This window comes from Lacerta agilis, chromosome 5 (assembly GCF_009819535.1).
Source record: "Lacerta agilis isolate rLacAgi1 chromosome 5, rLacAgi1.pri, whole genome shotgun sequence".
Lineage (NCBI taxonomy): Eukaryota > Metazoa > Chordata > Lepidosauria > Squamata > Lacertidae > Lacerta > Lacerta agilis.
In genome coordinates, this window is record NC_046316.1 from 82,287,727 (window position 1) to 82,307,509 (window position 19,783).

Below are 19,783 nucleotides of genomic sequence, written 5' to 3' on the forward strand. Positions count from 1 at the left end.
GCTATTGCAAGAGGTGGCCAAGTTGTTAGGTGCCATAAGAATATAGAGAACTGCTGTCTCCCGAGTCAGAGCTCTGGTCTATCTAACTCAATATTGTTCACACTGAGTGTCAGACGTTTTCTGGTGTTTTCGATAAGGGACAGTACCAATCTGACCTGAAGATGCCATGGGTCGGACCCGAGACGTTCAGCCCGCCAAACAGATGCCATATTGCTCAGCTACGGCCCTTCTCCAGAAAAGCATAAAGTTTGCACAATGGTTTTCTTTCTTTCATCTTGTTTATTGAGGTTCCTCAATACTGTTTACCGGAAAGGTTAGGACAAGCAACAAAGAAGTTGAAATAGCAGAGTTAGTGGCAGGATTAAAGCAGACTCCTTGTCCCCCAAAACAGTTTCAAATGTCTGAGGGGGCCTTGACTTTGTTTCCCCTTTGGAGATATTTGAAAAGCAATGTTTTGAAGTAACAGGTGAAGGCAAGTTTTTTAGCAAGTTAAAGGCACATGTGTTCATATTAAGCGGGTTTTTGACGTTTGTTAAGGTTTTTCCCCATGGCCACTGTGAGGGATTCAATGCTTTATAGATAGCAAGGCCTTAGGCATCAAAACGCATCATGCAGACCACAAACCATCATGAGAAGATACCAGATTCTGCCATCCATTACACTTGAACCATCTCATTTACACGGCCAGTTGGTGATAATGAACAGAAGTGTTGAGGTTATAGGCACTTGGGACTAAGAAAGTGTGGGAATGTTGAGGGATGTGGGAGAGGATATATTGTTTTAGATATCCTATCCCAACTTGCGTTTACAAGCTCGATAATATCAGCAGAGCTAACATTCCCTTTTTACTTCATATGCGCAGCAGATAGTTTGCATAGACTCGCTAGAGTCATTAAAAATATTGTCCTGGTGTCTTCCCCTTTTTATCCCTCTTTCAATAAGACACTTCACAGTGTTTGGTAAAGTGTATAACGTTTACTTACAAGTAATCATCTAGTCACACAAGGATCCTAGAGGCAGGCTTAAAAGTTACTAAATAATATACATATGGTGACTTTCTCCTTTTGAGAGAAAGTCCCTCTTTTTACTTTTGGCCTAGTGCCAACGGTGCATTTTAATAATGCTGCTTTTAAACTGTCTTAGAGATCAACACGACAACTGACCAGCGACATGGAGACTCGGCATATACTACAGTTGGAAGCTCCCAACTGTAGAGTTCACTCCCAACTGTAGAGTTCCATATAAGGAAGTTGGGTTTGACTGCCCCTGTCCTTTTACATCCCACAGAAAGATGCTGAGGGCAAACCAGAAATAAATGTTAAAGGTTGCTTAGATGTCATTCAAGTTGCATGGTTTTAGATTCAAGAATCCGGCACTCTGGAGGACTGCGAGTTGATAGAACAGCTGTAATTATGAGGCACGTAGGGAGAGAGGACTCTTAATTGCATTAAGTACCAATATGTCCATGAGAACGACAAAGATCTGCGGGTCACTTTCCTTGCTCCCTGTGCCTCTGGGTAAATCTCTGGGAAGAATGGGAATGGTCTTGTCTGCGTGAAAGGACTCTACGAATTGAACAGGTAATATAAATAGATAAAAGGAGGCAAGGCGTGAGGGATACAGCCCAGCTCAAAGTAACTTGGGGCTGAGCCCCCACCTCAGGACAGCACCTCACAACGGCCAGCTTCTTTCTTATAACAAAGCGATGGCAGTGTTGCATCACTGCAATATTGATGTGACAACAAGCTTTGCAACATGGAGCAAGCACTCTGTTGGTGCCCTGATGCTAGTCCCTGCCACTTGTCATGCCTCAACAACACGAGGTTTGAGACCACCCACTGACATCTTTCCAGCAGGCATCCTGTGACAAACTGTCGGGTGATATACTTGTTTGTGCGAGTCAGCCCTAAGCGTACGTCACCAACATTTCCGTGTAATTTTTATTTATTTTTTTCCTGAGCATCAGCATTTGGCTATGATTAGGATGAATATTACAAGGGACGTGGGTGGCACTGTGGTCTAAACCACAGAGCCTGGGGCTTGCCGATCAGAAGGTCGGCGGTTCAAATCCCCGCGACGGGGTGAGCTCCTGTTGCTCAGTCCCTGCTCCTGCCAACCTAGCAGTTCAAAAGCACGTCAAAGTGCAAGTAAACGGCGTTTCCATGCGCTGCTCTGGTTCGCCAGAAGCGGCTTAGTCATGCTGGCCACATGACCCGGAAACTGTACGCCAGCTCCCTCGGCCAATAAAGCGAGATGAGCGCCGCAAACCGAGTCGTTCCGACTGGACCTAATGGCCAGGGTTCCCTTTACCTTACCTTTACCTTTAGGATGAATATTGCAAACCTGGCACTCCTATAGTAAACAAAAAAAGGTGGGGAGCTAAGGTTCTCACCGGCCATTCTTTGAACATTCATTGCTGACATTCTGTTCATTCATATTGAAAGGCAGCTCCTCTCTAGAGTAAAGTATGTCAACTATTGTACAGAATGAGGAGGTGCACCGTTTTGGGGTGTGTGTGTGAAAGAATTGAATGGAGACACTTTTTGGAGCTGTCAGTGACCTTTGTAGCATTCATAGGAGCAGGGCTGTCCTGAGACTGTAATGTTAACATCCTTTCCTTCTCCCTGCTGCTGAATCGTGGATATCCTATGCTTGTCAACTCTTGGCAATATCTCATTCACTCGCTCACTCACCCACTCTTACAGGTGCCCCACTCACCTGTAAGAGTCCATATTACATCCTATTCAATCCACAACACTCAGCAAACGTCTAGGTCCACACATCCCTCCCCCTTTGCATACAGAGCCTAGAAAGCTAACCTCAAAAAGAAACAAGTTCTGGTTCAGCTTCCACATGTCCAGAAAGGGATTCCCGTTCAGGCTCGTCCATTTACAAAATGAACTAGCTTAGTTCACAGGCAGTTCACAGCTCAAAAGTTCACCCAAACAATCCTCAGCAAAAAAAACAACAACTTTCAGCATTCAGAATGTTACAAGCTACTGTGCTGATGCATAAAACATACTTAAGGCGGCTGCAAAAGCATCAAAACACAAAGTGGAATGTGAATGGTTTAATCAACTCCCCACAACAATTGCGATCTTTAAGATTAAACGCCCAGAGAATTTTAAAGAGTAAAAAAAAAAACACATGTAAGAGGATGGACTTGAAGATGAGCTAGAAATAGTTCAAAGTTCTTAATTCATGGTTGTTTCACTCAGCAATTATGGGAGCTTGCTTTCAGGTGTGATTCGGAGATTTTTGAACAAATTTGGTGAATCCAAACAAACTCATTCCAAGCTCTGGATGTGCCCCAGAGACACTGGATTCTGCATTCACGTTCCCTGTTCTTTGGCTGGTTACATGTGAGCATCCGCTGCCGTTTGGCAAATCGGTTGAGTGACGATCAATAGGTTTTGTTTGAAAGAGATGCAGGAGAAGAGAGTTGGGCGTGGCAACTCAAAGATCTTCATAGGATCTTTGAAATGGGAACAGGAAATGAACTTTGTGCATCACTCTAGAATTTCCTTCGTTGTGCTTCCTGGGCTCTCTGTAGCACCACACCCCCATCCTGGCTCTGCCCAGCTCCTGCCGCTTGCCCCACCCTGAGCTGTTTACCAGTAAAACACAGCCCTATTAGCTCATGTCCTGCATCTTGTGGATGGCAAACCACCTTTCTTCCCAGTGACAGAGAAAGAATCACTGAAAATGGTAGAAAAGGTAGGAATTTTTCCTCTCCCTCTCTGCTGATGTTTATTATGCACGAAACACACTCTCCACTCCACAGAAAGCTCAGCAGATAAGGACATTGGAAGCTGCCTTCTACTGAGCCAGGTCATCGGTTCCATGTAGCTCCATAAAGTCTACACTGACTGGCAGCAGCTCTCCAGGGTTCCAGACTAGAAACGTTCCCAACCCTACCTGGAGATAAAGGGGGTTGAATTTGGGACCTTCTACCTGCAAAGCAGATGGTCTACCAGGGAGCTCCTTTAACCTGAATATATTTCCCCTTCTATTGTGGCTTTAGGTGACGGCAGGGTCCAATCGGCGGCGTCATGTTTGCCTGACACTGGACTCTGCCCACACTCGAGATCCTCCCTCCTTCAACCCCAACAGCCCTTTCTTCCTGTGTGTCTTGATGCCGAAGAGCCTGTAAGCTGCCTTCCGGTATTTCTTGGACATGATGTTGTACAGGATTGGGTTGATGGCGGCACTTAGGTAGAAAAGGACAAAGGACACCAAGTTGCAATATTGGCTGATGACAGCTATTTCCAAGGATCCGTCCTCAAAGGATTTGGAAAACAGGTAACGTCCGAGGTGGAAAGGCAACCAGCAAAGGATGAAAGCAAAGACCACCACCGCTAGAAGAGGAGGAGGAAGAAAGAGAGAGAGGACATACATGTTAGGGAGAAATGGAGATATCACGTTATTAGCTAGCCTTTCTCCTTTCACCCTGCTGATTTACAGAGGTGGCGTAAGATAACAGTGAAAGGCCCAGCTAGAAATCTCGTGTTGGAAAGCTGGTGTCGGAAATCTGCTGGAAAGCAGGAAGAGGAGGTGTAGTTTGCCTTAGAAAAGCAGCAGCTGGGAGGGGCTGCTTGGCCCCTTCCACGCTTTCCTGGGCATCCATCTTCCCCTGCTACTTTTCCCCGTGACACCACAAACACCCTTCTACAGAACTGCACCCAAGGGGGAAAGACCCAAAACAGCAGCCTCCCCCACCCTGGAGCGTAAGCCAACACAAATTCTCTCTCTGCCAGCAGATAAAAGAAATGTTCGGTACTGCTCCACATAGTGGTGGAGGAGCCTAGCTTAAAACAACAGCTACAACAGGCCAACAAAATAAAACTCGAAAAGCAGGTAGTGACCCTAAAAATGTGGCTATACCACCATTACTACTGCTCATAATACAGGCAACGGCTGATTTGTGCAGGGGTTACATTCCTGGCCCAGTGAGCATTGGCTAAGTGCGCGTATGTTCGCTCCACCCCAAGAAAAGGGGGCGAGGCAGAAGGAGGACGCCTTGCATAAAATGCATATCCTCCAATTTTGCCCTCTCTTTTTTGCCGTTCTAAAAGACATGTAAAGTTATTATTAATGGATTTTACGTGGCGTAATGCTGCCCAAGAGATTGATATTGAGGAACTGGAAAAATAAAGGTATGGTACCCTTCAATCGATGGACTGACGATATATGACATCAGGGGTGGGTGGCTGTTCTAGTCCCGCAACATCCGGGGAGCCACAGCTTCCCTGCCATAAAATAAGGTTTGGGCTGCAATCCGATGCACACTTCCCCGCAAATAAGACCCACTAAACACAGCCAGACGAACGCCTGAGTCCATCCACACGCTCTTAATTGGAGCCAAAATTCATGGGGACTTGCATTTGCCCAGAAGCTTTGGATTAGGGAGTGTTACCTAAATTGCACACGAAATATTCTGCCGTATATTCATTTCTCTCTTCAATGTTCAATTCTTTATGGCTAAGAAATGTCTAGCAGCAGCACTAAGACCTTGGACAGTGGGACTGTTGTCACTACAGAAATGGGTTCTGTCCAGGTTTTCTTTTAAGACCCAGAGTCAAAACATAACACACAAACCTCTCCTCCATCAAAGGTATTTACTGTATTTTTCCGTGTATAAGACACCGCCTATTCTGGGGGATTCAAAATTAAGAAAATGGGGGGAGATTGCCCCCGTGTATAAGACTACCCCCTCCTTTTTTAACATTATTTTTAAGTTTTTTTAAAAAAACACCTAGTCTTATACACGGAAAAGTGCAGTAATCTCATTGCAATCCTGAAGATCCCCCTGCCCAGTTCTTATGATGATAAATCATATGGAGTTTCCACAGTGCAATCCTCTGCATGTCTACTCAGAAGTAAATCCCTTGCAGCTCAATGGGGCTTACTCACAGTTCCAGAGAAGTGTGTCTAGGACTACCGCCCTAATTGCCCAGATTTAATTCAACAGAACATAGGCCGCTCTGTAGTAATCTATGGCAAGTAGAAGACATTAATAAAAATGAAATTATAAAAGAAATCTTCCTTTGCATCGCCAGTGCCAGTTTAATTTCCTCTACGCAGAATCAAATGACTCTGCCAAGTGTGCAGGGATGACTGCAGTGATTATTAGCCTTTTTTCTAGACTGCCAACCTCTAACACTTCCCTGGGAGTAAAGTCTCAGTGAAGGTGTTCGAAACTCCCATTGTTCTAGGCGCATTTTGCGACAGGGGATTTCATTAGCACAAGTAGTTTCTGAGCTCTGAGCTCTGGGCACGGGACTGCACCTAAGATTTCAGATTAAAACTGCAGAGTGGAAGGAAATAAGGACCTTTTTTCTGTCTCCCCACTTCTAGCTACTCTCTGAAGACTGGAGAATAGGTCCTCTTAAGAATATTAGGGGGTGGCCAGGGGAAGGACTAGACCAGGTGAAAAATAAACATAATATTTTACCTGCAGTTCATTCATTTTCAGCTTTGCATTCTTGTTATAAAAAAAGCATCCCCAGACATTCCATTGTTGTGCCCATAATCTAGGTTTAAGGTGACATTCGGCTCCTAGCTTTCATATCTCAGTTTCGAACACTGGTTAGATCTGATTAGATATGCCTAGGATTACGCAGTTTAATAACAAGAGTTTGTGGAATGAATTCTGTAATGACAGTTGCCTGAGATGACCGAATTTGGCAAGGGCCATGTATATTTATCACTTTTAATAGTAACTTGACACGTTTGGGGTGTTTTTGTTTAGAACAGAAAAAAGGAGGCAAAATTGGAGGGGGTGCATTTTATTGCGAAAAGTCCCACACAAATATATCCGTGCACAAACATAAAATAAACACGTACTGTATTGATAAAGTTTGGTATAAGTAGTTTCTGTGTTGGTTGTGGGGGCCTGGATCCAGAGTTCTTTGTATTACATTTATTTAAAATATTTATATGTGGCCTTTCAAAGGAGCTCTGTGTGCATCCATTAATGAATTTCTATGCATAAGTGCATCGGGCATGTGAAGCTGAGTCAGATCTCTCTGTCCTCATAACTGTTCAAGCAGAAATTCACTACAAACCGAGTTAATGGTTTAACAGACTCGATTCTTGATGAAGCCTGGGAGCCCGCGCAGAGTAGAAATAAACTTCGCCAGCTAGGACATACCTCCGAGACAGCTCTCTCAGGAAGGTAGCCGTGTTGTTCTGCCATAGTCAAAACAAAATAAAAAATAAACCCGGGCATTTGATTGACAATGCATGTATTACAATAACGTGGGACGTGGGTGGCGCTATGGGTTAAACCAGTGTTTTTCAACCTTTTGGGGGCAAAGGCACACTTGTTTCATGAAAAAAATCACGAGGCACACCACCATTAGAAAATGTTAAAAAATTTAACTCTGTGCCTATATTGACTATATATAAAGTAATTTTTCGATTTTTCTCACGGCACACCAGGCAACATGGAACAGTGGTTGAAAAACACTGGGTTAAACCACAGAGCCTAGGGCTTGCCGATCAGAAGGTTGGCGGTTCGAATCCCCGCGGTGGGGTGAGCTCCCATTGCTCGGTCCCAGCTCCTGCCAACCTAGCAGTTCGAAAGCACATCAAAGTGCAAGTAGATAAATAGGTACCGCTCCAGCGGGAAGGTAAACGGCGTTTCCGTGCGCTGCTCTGGTTCGCCAGAAACGGCTTAGTCATGCTGGACACATGACCCGGAAGCTGTCAGCGGACAAACACCAGCTCCCTTGGCCAGTAAAGCGATATGAGCGCTGCAACCCCAGAGTCGTCCGTGACTGGACCTAATGTTCAGGGGTCCGTTTACCTTTAAGAGAGCAGAAGGACACTGAAAGAGCCTTCTGGACCAGGCCAGGGTTCATATTCCCACTTGGCCATGAAATGCACTAAGCGACTGCTTGTCTACCGAACCTACCTCACAGGGTTGTTGTGGGGGGGGACCATGTACACCACCTTGAGCTCATTGGAGAATATTGTGATATGAATGCAATAACTAAAAAAATAAAAAAGCTATTTTTAGCCATCTCACCCCTTGCTTTTTCCTGTAAGACCAATTGCAGTCATTAATAGTCCTCAACAGGTTTATCACACCAATCAGCCAATCACCCATTCCCACCACCCTTCTGAATATTACCCCTCCACACCCTCTCACTATATATATGGGTCTGGTGACTTTTGCTTCAGTGTATCTGAAGAAGTGTGCATGCACACGAAAGCTCATACCAATAACAAACTTAGTTGGTCTCTAAGGTGCTACTGGAAGGAATTGTTTTATTTTTTATTTTTTAAAAATAAAATAAAAGGTGCAGTCGACTTAAGCAGCCGAAGTTGATGATAGGTGACTGGTGACTGGGAGTGGCCGCCAATATCATATACCACCGGTCCTGAAAGACCTACATTGGCTCCCAGTACGTTTCCGAGCACAATTCAAAGTGTTGGTGCTGACCTTTAAAGCCCTAAATGGCCTTGGCCCAGTATACCTGAAGGAGTGTCTCTGCCCCCATTGTTCAGCCCGGACACTGAAGTCCAGCACTGAGGGCATTCTGGCAGTTCCCTCACTGCAAGAAGTGAGGTTACAGGGAACCAGGCAGAGGGCCTTCTCGGTAGTGGCACCCTTCCTGTGGAACACCCTCCTATCAGATGTCAAGGAAATAAACAACTGAAGGCAGCCCTGTTTAGGGAAGGTTTTAATGTTTGATGTTTTATCGTGTTTTTAATATTCTGTTGGGAGCCGTCTAGAGCGGCTGGGGAAGCCCAGCCAGATGGGTGGGGCATAAATGTTGTTGTTGCTGTTGGCAGTCCTTGCCACAGAGGCCACCTGGGCCTCCAATGTTAAAAATGGTTCCAAGAATAACCCCGAACACCATGGTGAATTAAAAACTACAAATAAGAACTGTCCAGTGGTGCTATGGGGAAGACACTGCCTCATCTGCAGTTGCCTATTAACTCGGCTTCGACTTCAGGGCTGGGGGGCACTGGATGCAAAGCCCCCAAGAGAATTTTGGCTCTCCTGGACATTGTCTCTCGCGAGCGCCACAATCTCCATTTCTTAATATGAAAAATTTGGACTTAGGATTTGGACATGCTTCAAACAAGAAGGGATGAAATATTTTGCTAAACAACCCAGCCTCTGAGGTGCTAAAGAAGATTGAGGGGAAGAAGATTTAATATCTAATTGGTATGTGGGAACAGGACGAAAAGGGGGGGGTGAGCCTTCTTTGCTATCGTTCTTTGTTTTTTTATATATTATATTACTGGGCAAAACCCCCTCCAAGAAGGACCATTTTCATCATGTATAGCAAGCGAGATTTGAAAGTTTGATATTCATGGACATAATATGGCTTCAAAATTCTAAACTGTGTGGAAATGGAAATAATACATAATAAGGTGTTTTGATGTTTGATTTGCTTGGACGAGGATAAAAGGTTCTTCAAGATGCAGATACTTTCGAGAGGCAGAGCATCATTAGCTGTTGGAGGTCTTATCAATGAAATTTGGACGGTTTCCTGGACATTCTTTGCTTTGTGGGGAGTGACGCAGCTCTAATGAGGAAATCCGCCATGTTGAAGAGCGAGACCAGGCGGCAAAATCACAATGCCATAGGGGGAGGTGAGCCTTTAATATCCAATATCTCATTACACTTGCCCAGCAATCCTCCCCTGAATAGGCTAAAGTTTGAAGCAGCCGGTCTGGAAAAGTTATTGAGCTGTCGCTTAGCTTGGATTTTATCAGAACTGTTTGAGATGGCAGCTGCCAGTTGCAGGACCTTTGGATTTAACAAGCACCAACATGCGAGGACGCACTGCAATTTATGGGAGAATCATAGACATTAAATCCACACAGAAACATATCTTCATTTGTTTAATCTCGCTTGTCTGAAAAACTCAGAGGCTGTGAAAGAAAGATGAAGGATAGTATCAGAAAGAACTAGGGGAATCATCGGAAATGACTGTGGAATGCAAAAGAAATTTGATGTCGATCAGAGCCCTTCAAGTTTGAAGCATGGGAAATGCAAAAATTTATAATTTGGCAGAATATTTGGACTATTTTTTATGTTTATGTATAATTTGGAACATTTAATGTGATTTGATTGGTTTGTTAAAGTGGATTTAAAAAAAAAAATATGATTTTTTTTTTTTTAAAAAAGAGCTGTCCAGTGGTTAACTTCAGAAAGAAGGAAGGAAGGAAGGAAAGATTTTCAGGAAAGGAAGTCATATGGACCTTCTTACTTGGTCCCAAGAGGTCCCATCAGTATTGGCACTCTGCCAGCTCCTGAAGACACATTGATCCCACTGAATACCAGTTGCACGAGAAGCATAGCATGGAAGGGCCATTGCCAGTGTTGCGACGGAGGAGGAATCTCTAATCTGTTGGAGTAATATGTGCCTGCAGTGTAAGCTTGCGCCTGTCTTGGCACATGATCCTTTCGTGAGGGAGGCTCAGCTCACACAGTGACAGGCTCACGGCACCCAGCAAACGCCACGACTGATCAGGGATGGACACCCAGGTCTTCACTAGCAAAGTAGACATTGGTGCTGCTGCAGCCCAGTGCTGGGGCATCTGCTTTGCAATGGAAGGTCCAAGGTTCAAGACCCAGCATCTCCAGGTAGGGATGGGAGGGACTTCCTGTCCAAAGCCTCAGAGAGCTGGTGTCAGTCAATGTAGATGACCCAATGGTGTGACTTGGTATATTGAAGCTTCCTTTGTTCTTCAAGTCCAACAATCTATCCAATACAACTGAGGTGCCCAGCATGGTGTCCTCCAGATATTGTTGGACTGCAACTCCCATCTTCTCTCTCCGTTGGCCATGGCTGATGGGGCTGATGGGAGTTGGAGTCCAGCAAATATCTGGAATCCACAATGGCTACTTCTGTTTGCTTTACCTGCTGTGGGATGCCATGCGCTTTGAATTTTACCACAACGCCACTGGTATTGTCCACATGTGCCGCTTCTGGACTTCCCTGAAGCATCCAGTTGTGAATCCGATAGACCTTTGATCAGAATCCAGCAGGGATCCTTTCACATACTTATTATGCCTGCGAGTAGTGAGAGTACTTTGGCCACCTCATGAAAAGAGAAGACTCCCTGGAAAAGACCCTGATGTTGGGAAAGATGGAGGGCACAAGGAGAAGGGGACGACAGAGGATGAGATGGTTGGACAGTGTTCTTGAAGCGACTGGCATGAGTTTGGCCAAACTGCGGGAGGCAGTGGAGGATAGGGGTGCCTGGTGTGCTCTGGTCCATGGGGTCACGAAGAGTCGGACACGACTGAACGACTGAACAACAACAACAGTGAGAGAAATATACACTGCAGAGGCTCAGAGGCTATTATCATAATTAATAATAGCATTTTCATACACACAGGAGCTTCAGTCCTAGTTTTGCTCCTCCATTTGAGTAAAAATTGACGTACAGAAGGAGCTGACCCATGCATTCTATGCCATTTGCACTGAGCCTGCAAGCGCACACCTGAACATGTGTGCACATGCAGGCACCTGCATGTGCAATCTGTAAGGCCCCGTTTTCCAAGGGACCAGACCATGCACACGGGAGCCTGTGTGTGCTCAGTTATGCATGTGTTGGTTCTGTGCAAACTCTACCCCCTGAATGCATGCAAAGGGTGCCAAAGGTGTCTTCCCGATCAGCCCTTTTACACGTGTTCATGCGACCCAGAGCAGGGCTTTTAGTGTTGCTGCCCCTGTTCTGCAGAACCTCATTCCTTTTGCAATACGACAGATGCCTGCTATTTGCACTTTCCAGAAACCATTCAATATGTTTTTTGTTCTGACAAGCCTTCCCAGCTGGATGAGCAAGTCTCTGCCACGGGTGTCTAATGGATTTTTCATTTTTTTAAAAATCTGCCGCTATTTTTCTATGTTGTCTTAAAGTGTTTTAGCTGCTTTTGCTGCATTCTAAACATTGCATCGAGATGCGTGTGGAAGGCAATTAAAATATAAACACAATAATTCCAACTAAGTCATACTCAGAGTAGACGGAAGCTACATTCGCACCATCTGTCCAAAGCGCTATTATACCACTTTAAAAAGTCGTGGCTACTCCGCAAAGAATTCCGGGAGTTGTAGTTTGCTAAGGGTGCTGAGAGTTGTTAGGAGACCCCCTGTTCCCCTTGCAGAGCTACAGTTCCCAGAGTTCCCAGGGAAGAAGGATTGCTAAACCACTCTGGGTATTGTAGCTCTGGGAAGGAAACTGGGGTCTCCAAACAACTCTCAGCACCCTGAACAAACTACATCCTCCCACCCCCCAAAAAACACTTTTGACTGTTTAAAGTGGGATCACAGTGCTTTAAATGTGCAGTGTGAAATCAACGGACTTAAGTTACCGTGAGTGTGACTGGCGCTAGATATCACCCCTTGCGGCTGGTCCAAAATTTCACATCTCAGGTCTACAGCAGCAGGGTTTCCCAAACTTGGGTCTCCAGCTAGGACTACAACTCCCATTATCCCCAGCCAGCAGGACCGGGGTGATGGGAATCGTAGTCCTAGCTGGTGACCCAAGTTTGGGAAACTCTGGTCTACAGGGACACACCATGTCAGAAACGGAACCAAGAGACCCTTACCTAGCATTTTCACCGTCTGCCGGTTGTACTTGTCCCGGATGGATGTCTTGGGCCCGATGTCCTTCTTCTTCCTCCTCCAGAGCTTCCTCACGATGAGGCTGTAGAGGACGGTCAGGCAGAATACGGGCAGGAAGAAGAAGACACTCGAGGTCCACACCATGATGGTCAGCAGCCCCGACTGGATCGCGTACTCCGTGGCCCGGCACTCGTTGGTGTCCGACGGGTTGGTCCCGTTCTCGTGCTCGACCCCGACCAAGACGAAGATGGGCCCGGCGCTGGCGAAGGATACGGCCCACAGCACCAGGATGACCAGCTTAACTTTGCCCTTGGTGATGACCACCTTGGCCCAGAGCGGGAAGCAGACGGCCAAATACCTCTCCACGCTCAGAGCCGTGATGTTGAGGATGGTGGAATAAGTGCAGCTCTCGCTGACAAACTGGAAGAGCTTGCACAGGAGGTTGCTGAGGTTCCAGGGCCGGTACTGCCAGAGGCGGAAGAGGTCCAGGGGCATGCAGAGAAAGATCAGGAGGTCCGAGAAAGCCATGCTCGACAGGTACAGGTTGGTGGTGGTCCGCATGTCCCGGAACCTCGAGACCACCAGCATCGTCATCACATTGCCCAGGATCCCGACCACGAAGAGGAGCACGCAGGTGACGGTGACGCCGGTGAGGAGAGGCGTGGGGAAGAGGTGCAGAGGGTACTCAGGCAACGTGTCGTTGTCGCCGACGTAATCCATCGCAACCTGCAGGCTGCTCTCGTTGTACATCCCCAGGGGCTCTCGCCGGGGCACGGGCTGGGCAGGGGCGGTCTGAAAAGGCTACATCAGCTACTGCTCATGCCCGAAACGGGACAAGGCAATCGTGGTGGCGGCAGCGACAAATGGCACGGGGGGTGCTGTATGGAAACAAAACAATAAGCTGGTTAGGAGGAGGCCTGGATCTAAGGGCTTAAGTTCCAGGAGGAAAGGTGCTGGTTGGAGCTTCGTGGTGGAGTTCAGCAAAGGAAGCCATCGCCAGGTGTGCTGGGTGGGCTTTTCCTTGCTTGAGATCTTTGAGCAGAGGATGGTGATGGTCTAAGCTCTGGTTTCCCTGCACTTAACAGAGGGTTAGACTAGATGACCTACAAAGGCCTCAATAACAACCCAAACCAGATGAGCAAGGCGTGTGGGAGCAGGGGTATGGGAGTCAGAAGAGAGCCTGAATCTGAGATAAAAGCTAAATTCCAAACTTCAGGTGCCTTTCCATTGAGGCCACACAACTGATAAGCTAACTCATGTGAAATAACAGTCACCCCCGATTCCTGATGGGTAGACAAAGTCAGAATTAATTATAATCACACATTCCTTAATTCACCTGGCGATGGCTATTGTGTGACAGTGAGAATGGACTCCTTTGAAAAGCACTGATGGTCATAATAAGGACAAGACAGGACAGGCACGACCTTTCTGCCTGAGGTGATCCATTCACATGCAAAAGCCATCACCGGATAGATGCTGCAGTAATCAAGTGATAAGTGTACACTTTGTTTCTATGCCTTTATCTAAATATGTAGAAGCTACACTTTCATTTTTTAAAATACAACAAGGTGCATGTGTGAACTGGGCTGCAGAATCGAAGCTCTGGGGAAACCAAAGTTCATCATCTTCCCAGCAGGCAATGCCATCCGTCCATTTAGGGAATCTCTGTCTCTTTTAGATTGTGGGCTATGGAAGTTTGAGGCTAATGGTCTTTTGATAGCAGCATGTATTATTTGACTTAATTCGAAATGCGGTCAGCTAGCCAAACTGCATTTAGAGACCCTCCGGCTCATTCAACTGCCCCAAATTCCTGTCCTGATGGGACAATCCACCAATGCAACCCAAAGCACAGCTCTGGCATTCAAGCCTCACTACCTGCTGCAGGAGAAGGAAAGCCACTGCCACCAGAAGAAATCTAATTGCCGGTTTTCCATGGGCATTCAAGAGCCAGTGTGTGTAGTGGCTAGAGCACTAGGTCAAAAGCACGGATACGAGAGAGTTCAAATCCCTGGCCGGCTTTGGTTGCACATCATTCTTCTCTCTTGCCCTATCCTACCCTTGCAGGGTTGTTGCAGAGTTTAGCCCTTTTGTCTGCCAACCTGGTTTCCTTGAAGGAAGAAAGGTGGAGTGTAAATCATGCAAGGTGCAAGTCATGCACCGAACAGCCGTGTGCCTCTGCCACTCTTTTGCCACCTAGGCACAGTTGAGCCACACGTACAAAATCATTTGAGCAACAGCTACAGTTAGATTAAGCGCCCTGTAAAGAAACTTAGAGTCAGAAGAGATCCCAAGGGCCATCTAGCCCAACCCCCGTCAACACGGGAATCAAATCGCTTAATAAACCCCATGGCAACTTCTAAGCATGCGTTGGCGTGGGGCCACAGGACAACCCGGGTCCTTTTTGCCCAGTTAAGAAGCAGTAGGCAAATTGATCCTTTCAATGGAGCAATGCCTCTCCGAGCAACAGCCTCCTAATGGGCGATGGCTTGGGGATCCCAAAGCTGAATGGAGAGTGGGGCGGGAAGCAGAAATCTAGGGCCCCACGCGGCAGAAGGAGGTTGCCCCCCAACGCAGCAGGTGCACCTCATTTTGAAGCAAGGTAATGCCACCCTTATAATCTAAAGACACTGTGAGATCATTCGAAATAGTAGCGCACATTGCAGGCTAAAGAATGCCCCCTCCCCACCATGAATCCTAGCGTGCAAGTTACCGAAATGACCACTAGCCTGAATATTTTTTTTAAAGGAAGCTCCCTCCCCCTTTTAACCGCTCTAGTTCTCTTATTAGGAACACACAGAGTCAGCCCATTTGGTCTCCCTAGGCCAGCGCTGTCTACACTGACAGGCAGCAGTTCTCCACGCAAACAGCCCTACCTGGAGATGTCAGCACTCGAACTTGGAACCTTCTTCTGCATGCAAACCCCTCAACTACGCAGCCCTTCCTTCTTTATCCCAGCCGCTTCTTCCGGAGTGCTCCTCGCATCTCCCTGCAGAAAAACCCTTGGGCAGGCGAGTCTCCCTCTGAGCGTGTGCAGAGCGCCTCCAAGCTTGGGGAAGAAGGGTCGGGCTTGCAAGAAAAGCGCGGTGCAGGCGGCTCCCGGTCTCGCCGGGAAAGCGGCGGCAGGATCGAGGGCGGGATCGCCGCCTGCTCCCAAGCCTCCGAGCGGCGATGAGCAACGGCGCCCGGCGCGCCCTCGACGCGTCTCCAGTCCGGGGAGAAGCAACTGGGGAGAAGCAGCGCGAAGCGAACCCCGCTCCGCCCTCGCTGGGCCGCCGGGGCCAGCGACTCTGCCCGCTAACCCCCTCCTGCCCCGGGAGCGGTGGGTGCCGCCGCGTGCTGCGCGCCGAGACGACGAGCCGGTAGGGGAATGAGAAGCGGGAAGAAATGAATGAATGAATGGATGAGGGAAAGGGGGCGTGGGGTATTTGCGGAGGAGCTCGTTCACACGTCACGCGGAACACGCCGTCGCCGCCGCCGCGCCCGTGTCGGGGCGAGAGGTGGGCGCGCGCTCTCGGGCATTCGCGCGGAGCGAGCGTTATTTGTGGACGCACGTTGCGCGGCCGTTGAATGTAACGTGTGAACGGCGATTCTGGTCCTAAAGGGAGAGTGTGTGTGATCTGAAAGTGCCCTGGCTGTCGCCCGTCCGTGTTCTGAGTGTTCACCTGTGTTCGTTGTTCATTCATTTACTACTGTATTCTGTTTCCGCTGTATTTTTTACTCCAGAGGAACCAATGCGGGTAGCAAAAGTGGATTGGAGAAAAGGGTTCAGTTACAGGGTTTGAGCCGCTAAGACTGTGTTTTCCCTCTGCTGTTGGAGTCAGTGTGCCTCTGGAACGACAAGTGGACTTCAGTTGGACTTCAGTTGGCCACCGTGAGAACAGGATGCAGGACTAGATGGGTCTTTGGTCTGATCCAGCACATCTTAGGCTCATCTTAGGTTGTAACCCAGCGACAGAGAGACAGCATTCAATAAAACACAGTGCGCGTCGAAACTAGCATTTAAGAAAGCACTCGCACACAACGCGACGCAGCAGCGCAGTTAAGAGACAGGGGGAGCCTTCAGTTCAGCAGCCCTGAGCCCTTTTCTGAAAGAGAACGGTTCGTGTGATAACGTGCATAAGGAGAAATAAATCCTCTGCACCAAAACCGATGAGAGCTTCTGTGTGTGCCAATGAGAAAGGAAAGTATAGGTGTTTGTATCAAGTGCTAAACTATATCTGTGACTCGAAAAAGACAGGGTCACTAATTGAGATGTGTCAAGAGCGGAGAAGTTGCCATATTTGTAGGGATGTCAAAACAGAAAAGACAGAGCACCGCGGGAGACATTCGCAGAAGCGGCTTGCAACGGCAAAGGGCGAGAAACAGCACTGCTATTTTATGTCATTTGTGGACCCATGTACTTGTGAATTACTATAGCAGCAGGGAATTGGATGATTCCAGGGCTGCATCTTAAAAAATATGTGCCCACAATTAGCACCTGCCCTCTTTTGTCTCATGCCTATACCAACTTCGCCTTGTCAGCAGCTGTGGCAGAGAAGTGCCCATGCTCTGATAATCATGGAGCTGGATTACTGTAATCCATTACACATGGGGCTGCCCCCTCCCATGCCAGACTGCCTGTGCTGTTAAGATCTTCAAAGGAGGTCTTTCTCTGGGTACCACCAGTTGCTGAAGCACATTGTGTTGGTGCAAGGGAGGAGGAACCATAGCTCTAAAATGCCCTCCCCGGGGAGACTTGACACCTGCTATTTATTTTTTGACACCAGGGTAAGACACTCAACTTCTTCTCTCTACCTCCTTTCTTCTTGCCATGCCTGAATTGATAAACTTCTGCCATGTCACCTTTGAAGTAACCTCAGAAAGATAATTTCACTCGATTCCCTGCACCTGATTACTTGATTCACACACCGCATCGCTTGAGAAAGGTCACTGTGTTATGTTTCTTCCAGCAGAAACAAGCAAAGGTGTCTCGTGACACCGTAAATGAAAGACAAAGCAGTTTTATCATGGCGTAGAGATGCGCAGTGTGTTGTCCTAATTTAGCAATTTTATAGATGCACATGAGTGCAGAGACGAACATGCATAAACAACGGGGTCAAAAGGGTACAGAATGCTCTAGGTACACTTTGTGACATCTCTGCTCAGGGCTCAGCTAGGAATGTCACAAGCTGTACTCCCTGCGTTCCCTGGCCATTCGGACCCCCTGTTTATTAATTCCTTCATTTCTCCAACAGAACCAGCCTTACCATTAGGCAGTGTGCAGAGCAGCTGAGATGAGAAGGGGTGGCCTTCGAGCAAACAGATCAACCAACATGATCTAGTGGTTAGTGCAGCCTTCTCCAGCCTGGTACCTTCCATGAGCTTTGAACTACAACTCCCATCTGCCTTAGCCAGCTTTCCGCATGGTCTGGGGTGATTAGAGTTGCAGCCCAACAGGTACCAAGGTGAGTGAAGGCTGGGTCAGAGTGCCTAGGCATTCCTTTGTGGCGACCATAACCTAAGTTTAAGGTGCCATTTGGTGATTAGCTTATTATATATCTGCGTTTCTAACACTTCTTGGGTCCCTGTTGTCAGACTACAGCTCCCATCAGCCCTGACCATTGGTCCTGTTAGCCAAAGATGGTGGGAGTTGTAAGCCAGCAACATCTGGGGACTCCCTGCTGAGAAAGGTTGCACTATAGCAACAGAGGATAAATTTGCTCCATCCTCTATGTGACAGTCCTTCATGTACAGGTATCTGAAGGCAGCTGCCATATGGCCCATCCATCACCTCTTCTCCAGCCTAAATATACCTTTCCTTAGAGGATTTGGTCACCTGGCCCTGCATCGTCTTTGTCAGACACGAAAAGCTTTAAAACGAACAATGAAGACAGCAGTTTTCTGCATGCAGGGAGATTTAGAATCCTAGAGGAGTTAATTTTCGTGACATTCTAGCTCCACCCTAGTAAAAGCCACAGCCCATTGTAACACCTCAAGGCTGCATCATTTAATTCTGCTGCATTCATAGAGTTTAGGCAGCGCAGAGCTGGAAAAGCATAAAGGTGAGCACAGGGTGCCTTCTTTTTGCTGCGTAACGCTCAGCCAATCAAATTGTTCAAGGAGGAGTTGATGGCCCTTGAAATTGCTTTCCGGTTGCTCCTTCCAAGTTTGTCCGCACAGCTGGCATGTGCAGCAGCTAAGAGCCCAGAAGTGTTTGCATTTTATGCAAAAGGCGTCGGTGCTTCCAAACATGCCCCTTAGCTGGGGGCAAGTTGCAAAGGAAGGACAGAAAATGGAGGAAGAAACTAAAATGAAAACACATTTCAGGCAAGGTTATGAATGTATGAAGAGTGGAGCCAGGGCTTGGAAAGTTCGTTTTTAAAAAGGAATTAGTTCCAGTTCACCCCTCCAGATAGGAACAAATTCTCTTCCAGTTCAACCCACAATTAATTCACATGGCCCTTGGAGTTTCCCCATCAGCCTTCAGAATTATAAAAGATACTTAAGAAGACTTAAGTGTAATGTGAGCAATTATTCCAGTTATTCCCGCCCCCCAACAATTATGACCTTTAAGCTTCAACCTCCCTGTGGAACGCCTTCAGGTGTCAAGGAGATAAAGAACTACCCAACTTTTAGAAGACAATCTGAAGGCAGCCAACAACAACAACAACATAAACATAAACATAAACAGAGCATCACTTTTCAAAGAGGTAAAAATGAAAAATGCAATGACCACTATCTAACACAAGATTAAGTGTGATGAAATGCCTATATGCATTAATTATTATTGTTGTTGTTGTTGTTGTTGTTATTATTATTATTATTATTTGTACCCCGCCCATCTGGCTGGATTTCCCTAGCCACTCTGGGCGACTTCCAACAAAAATCAAATACATCAAAATATCACACATTAAAAGCTTCCCTAAACAGGGCTGCCTTCAGGTGTCCTCTAAATGTCTGGTAGTTGTCTATCTCTTTGACATCTGAAGGGAGGGAGTTCCACAGGGTGGGCGCCACTACCGAGAAGGCCCTCTGCCTGGTTCCCTGTAGTTTTGCTTCTTGCAGTGAGGGAACCACCAGAAGGCCCTCAGCGCTGGATCTCAGTGTCTGGGCTGAATGATGGGGCTGGACACGCTCCTTCAGGTTTGTTTAAAAAAACAAAAATTAAACCCAAAGTTCCACTGCAGAAGGTACTTGATTCATATTTA

The 19,783-nt window shown here is 47.1% G+C and overlaps 1 protein-coding gene across 1 annotated transcript; it reads right to left on the reverse strand.

The window, feature by feature from the left end:
• Window positions 1-3,779: 3,779 nt before the first annotated feature.
• Window positions 3,780-13,407, reverse strand: GHSR (growth hormone secretagogue receptor). The gene is made up of 2 exons (XM_033148141.1): window positions 12,581-13,407; window positions 3,780-4,358 (listed from the first exon to the last, which is right to left on the reverse strand). The coding sequence occupies exons 1-2, from the start codon at window positions 13,344-13,346 to the stop codon at window positions 4,051-4,053; spliced, it is 1,074 nt and encodes a 357-aa protein (XP_033004032.1). The 5' UTR covers window positions 13,347-13,407; the 3' UTR covers window positions 3,780-4,050.
• Window positions 13,408-19,783: the final 6,376 nt, after the last annotated feature.